The sequence below is a fragment of the Neltuma alba genome, unplaced genomic scaffold (genome assembly GCF_004799145.2).
Source record: "Neltuma alba isolate B1F8T4 unplaced genomic scaffold, ASM479914v2 tig00002616_pilon, whole genome shotgun sequence".
Lineage (NCBI taxonomy): Eukaryota > Viridiplantae > Streptophyta > Magnoliopsida > Fabales > Fabaceae > Neltuma > Neltuma alba.
The window spans coordinates 1-9,949 of NW_021632940.1; the positions used below are offsets into that span (position 1 = coordinate 1).

The 9,949-nt window shown below is 36.8% G+C and overlaps 1 protein-coding gene across 1 annotated transcript; it reads right to left on the reverse strand.

Moving 5' to 3' along the window:
- Window positions 1–288: 288 nt before the first annotated feature.
- On the reverse strand, window positions 289–5,634 carry LOC114733802 (DNA repair protein RAD5A-like; the record flags this gene model as incomplete). The annotated part of the gene is made up of 14 exons (XM_028921304.1): window positions 4,852–5,634; window positions 4,647–4,780; window positions 4,420–4,555; window positions 4,209–4,262; window positions 3,994–4,137; window positions 3,752–3,903; window positions 3,557–3,641; window positions 3,021–3,290; window positions 2,692–2,838; window positions 2,439–2,594; window positions 1,561–1,628; window positions 784–906; window positions 616–715; window positions 289–401 (listed from the first exon to the last, which is right to left on the reverse strand). Coding segments are annotated over exons 1-14 (2,276 nt in total), but the record flags the coding sequence as incomplete, so codon positions are not given.
- Between the last annotated feature and the right edge of the window lie 4,315 nt (window positions 5,635–9,949).

A 9,949-nucleotide genomic window follows, 5' to 3' on the forward strand; every position in this document is an offset into this window, starting at 1 on the left:
TCAACAGAGAAAATCACTGAAAGCATAAATATAATACTCCTCAACTAAGCCTATGCTAGCTGTTAATTGTCCTAGCAGCAGAAGTCTATTACAACCATCTGCTACTATATGTATCTAAATTGATTGATCTTGTTCAATCTGAACTGAAGTGTTACAAGCAGATAAATAGATTAGATAAGCTATCTCATATCAGACATCTAAATTTAAGCTATTCAGCCCAGGGGCCTGGCCTAACAGATACCATATACTAACACCATCAAATGCATAAATAAAAAGTTGGAGTAAGACCTCATAACAAGAAATGGATGGTCACAGCATTGACGAAGACGTAAGAGCAGCTCCAATATGGAAGCATAATTATGAAGAATGCGCCCTTGCTCAACAAACTGATCAAACTTGACCTATATCATGTTGGATAAAAGTCATTTTTCACATCACAACAACAAAACTTATTCCGCCAATTGTGATCAGCTATATGAATTGTATGCCACTGTGCTCTAATCACAACCAACTCTTCCAATACATAATTCATCAATAAATCTCGATCAATAATTTCCTTTAGTGTGCCAAAAAAACAGTAAGAATGGTAATTACACAGTTGATGATAACAAGTACCTTAGATCTTTTGAATAGTGCCTCATAAAAGTCCTTTTCAGCTTCAGTGAGTTCACAGTAAATTATCTGCACTTCAGCTGGAGGAAGAACAATAATAGGCCTGCAAAAAATAGCAAGTTATAGGATGCAGATACAAAGTAGCACTAAGGCCTTGAGCAGTATACTGACTTGCCGTCGCGATCCATGCTATGTTTAGTTCTCCTCAACATGATTGGCTTCAGAATGGATTGAACCAACTTCAGCCCTCTCTCATCACCCTCCTCGAATGGTTTCTGAACGAGTTTGTTCCACCTGAACAAAATACAATAAATCCTCCCAGTCCAGCATTCCAACCAAATACCCACTTAAACTAACAATCAAAGTTCACCAAGTAAAAGCAACTTACACGTGTAAGAGATTACTTCCCAACCAACAAGTTCTTCAAATTAGATGATGAATTAGCAATGGTCACTTAGGCAGAGTGATGAAAAGCCCAGACAGATTGTTTAATTTCAGGTGTAGGTACTTCAGCTACTTTACAGAAAACGTGACCAGGATGCATGATACTTGTAAGACTTTAAATCATAAAGCTTCAATTTTTCTGTGTTCATCATAGATGTCAATGCCACCACAACCAATCCAGGTATCAGATTATTTGTCTTAAGGAGACAAGTGTTCCAAAAGTTTAAACCTAAGATATTGATGCATAAGTATTAAGTCTTCGTCATCATTGTTCCAAACCTAAAAAGGGAACCTTTGAAAACTACTTCAGAGGATTTTCCTAAGAATGTATAATACTCTGTATGCCCATACCTAGGAAATCAATATATCAGCTAAAGTTTACCTACGTCCAAAAGCAAAAACCAAAAAAAAAAAAAAAAAAAAAATGGAAACGTGAAAGAACAGGACAAAAGATTATCTAAGTATAGAATGCAAATGCATAACATTAAGAAAAAGGCAATTTACCAGGCCCAATGACCCCAAGGCTCTATTCTCAGAAATCGAAGAAGACTGTAAACATCTTCAAGGTTGTTCTGTGATAGAAAAACAATATGTCAGGAAGTATAAAGACTACGTCTGCAGTCAAAACCAAGCCAATAATGAGGCCAGCTGATATTTGAGACGGGAGCAAGTATATGACTCCAAGAAACAGTGTAGAAGTGTGTAAAAGATAAATGTTGACAACACATGAATATCACGACAATCCAGAGCTGTCTCTGCATGGAAAACTATGATGACACGTGAACACTTGAAAAACACGCAAGTATGCAACCCAGATAGATGGGAAAGTAATTGCATGTCAAAGAATGTGGGTACAAAAATCTGTGAAATGTCATTATAAAAAGATTTTTTTTCATAATTATAACACATTTTAATTATACCAAAGCACGGAGGACAGCCATAATGCAGTCAGCTCAGCCGGATTATTCAAATTTTGGTTCAAATTCGGTATAACACATATTTGCATTACATGGAAGTCTGGGAATTCCAGCTTCCTTCCACAATGACAACATAAATTGCAGTGTTATCCCCACTAAAGGCTCAATACATCAACCCAGTGGAGATCATACATTAAATTGGATTTTGAATAAGGACTAGTTATGCATATATAGAATTTTACAGTGACTACACAAATATATGCTAATAAAGATACAGAATATGTTGAGCTCTTCATATTCTTTGGGACATAAAACAAACGAATAGTGAATAAAAAGACTAGATGAAAGGTGAGACCTTGAAATTAGAGTAAGCTTGCTCATTCCTGGTACACTAATTCGTAAATCTACACAAATACCACAAAAAAATTTGGCACCATGCAATAGGCCATAATTAGGATATCTCACCTGGATAGGAGTGCCAGTAAGACACCAACGTCTGTCAGCAATTAAAGCTGAAGTAGCCATCGATATTTGGCTTTTGGAAGATTTTATAGTATGTGCCTCGTCTAGAACCACCCTAAACCATCGAATTGAGAAAAGTCCACCATTATCCTCTGCATTCTATAGATAAGACGAATATAAATATGCATTGGCTAAAACTTTAAAGACGATGCTTAAAAGAGGCTGACAACTTTTAGAATAAACATGTTTTATCTACCTCGCCGGAAAACTCAGAGGCTACAATTCCATATGTAGTAATTACAACATCACTCTGAGCCAGAGTTTTTGCATCTTTTGGTCTACTCTGTCCATAATGAACATATAAAGACAGAGATCCAGTCTGCACATGAGTTTCAATCTCTGCCTGAAGACAAAATTAAATGTTCAGAACGGTAAGGAAAGCATATAGTCCCACATATTAAAGTCAACTACTGCAAAGAACCAATTAAGAAGATGCAGACCTGCAGTGATCCGCTAACCTACATAATAAGTCAGTTTTTTTTATTAAAAAAATCCTAAAAAATTGACAAATTAATTACAGATTACCTTCCATTGTCCTAGAAGTGTCATGGGACATATTATCAGACTGCCACCATTTGTTAGAGCATTCCTTTGCTTCCTCAGTTTATCAAAACTAGAAAACTTGTTTGCCTTCTTAGGTACATTTGAAGAGTTTTGCACCATGTCATTAACTTCACTTTCAGACAAGGGTTGATCCATGAGTTGACTACTTGATGAACCACCAGTGCCTGAATGGGCAACGAGGAGTGCTATGGTCATAATGGTCTTTCCAAGCCCCATAGCATCTGCCAAAATCTTCAAAATTACAATAAAATCAATACGTTGCGGATGTTAAGCAAATATGTGAAACTCAGAATAATCCAGAGAGTGGATCCCCTAAAGTTGAGGCCAAGAATATACTGAAGTTTGCCTTTTCAAGAGAGAGAAGGTGTTGTGTTTTATTAAAAAAAATTTGAGATGAAATAATGAAAATACTCAAAAAAAGGGTAAACTTTAGAGAAATTAATGGGTTTCAATTTCAGAGGATCCATTCTCCATAATTAACAAATCAACAAACATACTCCTCCTCTAGCCATCTGAAGTGTGCTTGGAAATTCTATTGTGGCTTCTCCAGAGAAAACATTCAAATAAATAACCAGCTCCCTCCTACAAAGTATTATCACAAAGAATCCAATGAAAGGTAATCAATAAGTCATACATACACACGCCTACATACCCACACAAACATAGATTAGTCAGCATGACCATAAGCATACTCGTCTGCCAGGCGATATGCCTCCCAGCATGGATGAAGTGTTGTTGCTGCCTCATCCATAGGCCGTCCCTTCTCCAGCTGGATCATCCAATGAAGAGCTTGCTTTTGATAGGGCCGCAATTCACACTGAAGACTACCAGGGGGATCCATTTCCTGAAAAATACAATCAGGTAATTACACAATCTAATTTTCTATAAGCACAATGAAGGCAAAACAGTGGATAATACTCTTAGAATGAAGCACCTCTAGCTCTGAGCAAGCTCCAACACCAACAATCTTGTCAAGATCAGTATCAGATATTGATTTCTCACTGTCTACCTCATTATCATTCACAGAAGGACGGTTGGATTTGATGTGCAGTAATGTTGCCTGAAGAGAAGAGTCCTCCTGTAAATGAAAAGTAATATGTTAAAATGTTGGCAGACAAGGCCATAAGACAGATATAGATAAGTTTTCACCTTTTCATTGAAAGGGCGCTTCTTTGAGTACAAGTCACCAGGAGTGAACTCTGCCTAAAAATCAGGTAATAGTATAAGATTCAGCACGGCTTTATTTGTGCTCATACATTACTTTTTATGACATTGAAGCTAACTCATTCCTTACACATAAGTCACATTCATGCAGAAGAACCTTGGTAAAAGATTCAGATAACATAAGATCAGCAATCACCTTTTTGAAAGGGCTCAAGCCTAGCAACCTAAACAAGGTTGGAAGAGGATGAAATACTGATTCATCAGTGGAATTTGTGGCGTCCTTGAGAGAAACCTGGTGACGTTTGCGAAACATTGAGCTATTGATGAATACTCTGAAACCAAAAGCAAGATATAGTAATTACTTACAATCATATACAATAAATGCATACCAACAAAAGGGTTTTTCCCACTTATTGAACATACCTAATTGACAAAATAATGGTGTCCATGATGCTCAAATTATTAGGAGCATGTTTGCAATGCCCATCAATCCTAACTTTCTTATCCCGTACAAGGGGCAAGAGACACCTAGCCCATTCATTCGGTATTCTACCAATCTGCCAAAAGACAGTCAATTCAGAAACTGTAATTGCAATATTAAAAAGTTTTTAACCGTCTTGTGCATCACCTCTCCTGTTTCCTTGGTATAGAACCGCACTATCTCCGAACAAGCTGTTGCTGCCGGTCGTCCCCGTCCAAAACCCTTACCTGGAGATGGCGTAGTTGACCCTATCTTCAGCGGGAACTTGAACAATACTTGATCACCAGGATTCATACTCCTCCCTTTACTGGTCGAAAGACCCGCCATTTCCCCACAACCCACGAACCACCAATCACTTGCAGCTGAACTTGAAGGCCCTCCCACATCCTCGGCGGTACAATCACCTGAGTTGGAAACCGAGTCGGCAACATTTGCTTCCGACCCCAGAGATCGATTATTGTCCTCAGAAGCAGTTGGCTTGGACTTCACCGTGACACTTCCACCTCCAATTCCAGCATCAGAGCTTGAACTTCGATGCGAAACTTGTGAATTCCTCTGAGTCCCCACACTTAACCTCTCTTTCAATTTGAACTTGGGGGTATCAAAGATGATGTTAATGGCGGCGGTGAGGTCATTGTTAGCCATGTGCAGGGCTCTAATGATATCCATGTCAGAATACTCAGCGCCAACGATGGATCGGACAGTAGATAATTGTTGGTCTACAACCTTATTATTCCTCATGTTGCAGAGCCCTAACCCTAACCTGGTTCTAAGCGTTCCAGAGCGATTGAGAGATGCCAGCAGCCGAGAACCGAAGCTGAGTATGAGAAAGCCAGGAGTGTTGAGGCTCGCGTAGAAGTTAGAACGGAGTTTGAATGAATTGGTGAAGTTTTCAAATTGATGAATGCATCAATGAGGCTCGAGGCCACTTCAGTGTATGGCGGGAGTTCGCGCCTGACACATTCGTTTCACGCCTTCCTGCTTCCCGCCATCTCCAGTGCGGCGCTGAAACGCGGCGTTTTGTTTGGGCATCAAGGCCATTTTTTTTCCGCCTCAACAGGGACAGAGTTAGTGCCTGTTTGGCAACACTTATTTGAAGCTTATAAGTAGCTTATAAGCTCTATAAGCTCTATAAGCTCGATTGACAAAAGTAGGGTCTGTTTGGATCAGCTTTTTTGCAATCGGGCTTTTGTCTGAAAAGCTACAATAAGCTATAAGCTAAAATTAACAGCTTATGACTTATAGCTTATGGCTTATGGCTTTTGAAATATGGAGAGAGAGAAAGTTAAGAAATTTATTACTTCTTTTGGTTCTTATTATAAGCCTCAAATAACTAATTTGTAGATAATAAAAAATCAATTAAAATTAGTTGAAAGTAATGAATAAGTTAGAAATATATTTTTATTTTTAAATATGCTCCTAAAAATATACTTTTATTTTTTCATGTTTCACTTTATATTTAAAATATTTTTTATGACTTCTCCATATTAAATTATTTTAATTTCATTGTATTATGTGAAATTATTTTTTTAATCATGTTTCATTATTTATTAAAACCCATGCCCATTTTGATAATTTTTCAGCCAAAATTACTTTTACTCAACTATAATCCAAACAAGCTTTTTCCAATCTCATTTTTGTAAACTAGCTTGTCTGAACTCCAATCCAAACACAATTCAGCTTATCCAATTTAACTTTTACCAACTTCACTTTTCCATAAGCTACTTTTTCTATAAGCTGCTTTTCCAATCGCTGATCCAAACGGACCCTTAAACTTTTTCTCTATTGTTGGTAGTGATTTGAAATTTCAGATTGGGATAATTGTTATAAAAACCTAAATAAATAATATAACTATTAAAAAGTCTCAATAACAACAAAATAATTTGTAATAACAAGTTTTAGAATAATACTCATCCGGTCCTAAATATAAGACCTTTATATATATAAAGGTCTTATATTTAGAACAGGATAAGTAAGTGACAATTGCTCTGTTTCAATAACAACAGAACAACTCATAATGATAAGTTTTAAAATAATAAGTGACGACTGCTCACTTATCATTAGAACTTAATAATAATTATTTTCTTTCTTTAAAACCTCATTATAATTTTTCCTTTAAAATTACTCTATCAGCTGTGATAAATCTCAATGTCGTTAGCATGTATCTTGAATAAATCTTTTGACGATTTTAAGAAAGCTTTCAGAACTTAATTTCAGAATTTCTTAACCTCTTCAGCTAAATTGAGCCATGACCAGTAAGTAGTACTAGTCTATGTGAAAGTTGAGTTTAGTGCGAAATATTAATATTCTGGCATCATATGGAAGCTTTGTGCTTTTTAATTTGTAGGTGTAAATAAAGCGGATATAAAATATATTGCCTTGACTTACATAAATAATGTGCTAACAACATAAAGTCAGCAAGTCTTAAAACCAATTTCCCAAATAGACAATTTAATGAGAGGAGGGCATAAACACGGTGGGCTGTGACCGAAGCTCCATAAACGTGGAATGTGGCGAGCCTCTGCCACCATTACCTATAAATAGGAGGCATTGCGTGTAGGGAGGTTACACAATTATCACGTAAAAGCCCACTAATAATAATAAGGAACCAGTTTCAATACTTATCACCTTGATGAGCACCTGAAACTCATCGGCTCTAGTCTCATTTGGACAGTTTGGATTTAAAATTTTTAATTAATTATTCTTAAATAGAAAAAATTATTTTTTAAAAATATGAGAGTTAAGAGATTGCCTCTATTTTAGATTCTATACATAGTAAAATAATTATTCTGAACAAATAAAAAAAATCAGAACAGGACTATTCAGCACGTCTGATAAGCTTAGGATGCTCATCAGGGTCCCTAATCACAACTTATTCTCTTTGTCAGGGCATTTATTGCTCGCCTCCATTCACAATTCATAAATCAGGTCCTTTATTCTCATTATTAGTTCCTCACTGTTATTCCAATGTTCCCAGTACGAATTTATTTCGTTTTTAAATAAATAATAATAATTTATAATAATAAAATGGGTTAAAATACAGGGTAAGAAATAGGATAAAGACGTTGACTACACAATTAGGGAGAATAACAAATTCCTGCGACAAGTCCTAAAAGAAATGGAAGAAAATTTTTGCTTCGAGTGAAATATATCATCCCGTAGAGTTCTTGGAGGAGAGAAGCCAGTTTGCTTATAGACGAGTATAGGCTTGCTGATCATGACGAGTTCCAGAGAATCGGAGACCAGGGAGATACTAGCTCTGTACATCCAGTTAGGCGCTGCACGAACAGAATAACGAACAAAGGAGAACTAACAAATTTCCCTTACCCGCGGGTGAACTGGTGCATTTGAGATCCTCTGAGACAGATGATACCATGGCAGCATAACACTGGTCATTGGCCCACATCTCTGTGTTCCCACTTACTCCCATTAACACGTCAGCATGCATCTTATCATCTGAGAAAACAATGAAGGGATCCTGGCAACCATTTTCATCTGATTATGAGTCATTTTTCACTGTGAAGCTGACCATGTCTCCAGCACACATATCGCAGTGCATTTCACACCAACAATGTTAGATGTGAAGATTAGCAACTTTTCTGTCATTCCCGTGGTGACGAAGCCAAGATGTGTAAATTTTACCCATGTGGAAATTGGTATTTTATGCTGATATATTTACTTATTCAGGCATCATCAAAAAAATATAGGTTGGTATGGATGGTATTGGAATAAAAACGGTAGCTTCGTTTACAGAAACTAGAAATTAAGGCCAAGCAAGATCCATCAATATTGATTTTGTATGCAAGTCGTCGTGATATTCAATTATCAACACAAGCAGTCAATTATTATCAATGTTTAGCTTATACCTATCGTGTTGAATACAATATCAAGGCTTTTGATAGAATGTGTCATTTATAAGTTGTAAATAATATAGTAAATTTTAAACTTCATGCAACAATGCACGACAATAACGGGCTTTGGTAGAGGCAGGTCTTAAAATACGTGTGCATATACCCCGAGCTAACTAAACAGGTGAAAGTTTAGACTGAGTGGTTTTATAAAATGCTAAAATTAACAAGGCAGGGTTTGAACTCAAACCCAATAAAATTTTGCAAGACGAGAACATCGATCATCTATCAATGTTGCCTGTGTGCAGTTCAGATTCATCGATTAATAACAGAGATGGACCACTTTTTGTTGGATTTTTTTTTAATAAATGCGTCTTCTGTGCTTTAATATTGCGATTATTATATATATGAAAAATATTTTATTAAAATAGATAGGACTCACTTTTATGGTCTCTCCGCCTAAAAAAGTACCAATCATTATCTACCGTGTTAATTTCCTAATTTATGAACAATATAACTAGTTGGTTAATGCGTTACATCCGACACCAATATCTAGCAAATAAACCGAGCAAATAAAGAAATAAAGCATTCTATGATTCTCTAAACTCACTCCACGTCGTCCATGTCTGCCATTGATGAGATCAACATCTTTTTCTCCTCACACACTTCTAGTTCATTCCATGCGTCCCTCCTCCTCCAAATTGCTAGTCACACTTCGGGAGGGTGCCCCAAAATCAATCGCGGGCGAAAAGAAGCATAATCATATAAATTGCAATAAGGGGACATCATAAATTTTGTTCAATTAACTTTTTCAACCCTCAACATTGATGCGAAATACCCATTTACAAAAATGAAAAGGAAACGACCGAACATTTAAATTTTTTAAATTTTTCATACAAGTCATGCTTTAAAAAAAAAAATTCCAATAGGAACACAGCTTGGTGCAAGAGCAATACTCCCAAACGTACAATCTAACAACTGGCCGCCCCAACTGGGCGGGCTATGTACATTTGCTTGCGTGACCGTTGCATGCTACAATAAAGAATTCTTTTTTATTTTTCGGGGGAAATTAGCGGGAAATTCCACTTAGGAGAATGATTGTTCCCGCCAAAGTTCCCTCTAATTCGCCCTTTTGATTTCCGTTTCAACTTTTGGAAGAGACGCCTCCAGGTCCAAATAAAAACTTCCACCGCCATGCCCCGATCCGATCACCAACACGCCCTGGGTTGACTCGCCCATTTTCCCCCCCGATTCAACTCGTTACCCCCGGACTATCCCCCGATTGTCCTTTTATTTATTCTTAACCATTTTCCCTCGTACTCCCTCATGTACGAGGAAAAAAGTCAATCATCGTGCTGAAACATATAACAGTATCTGTACATTTTTTTTCAATACAT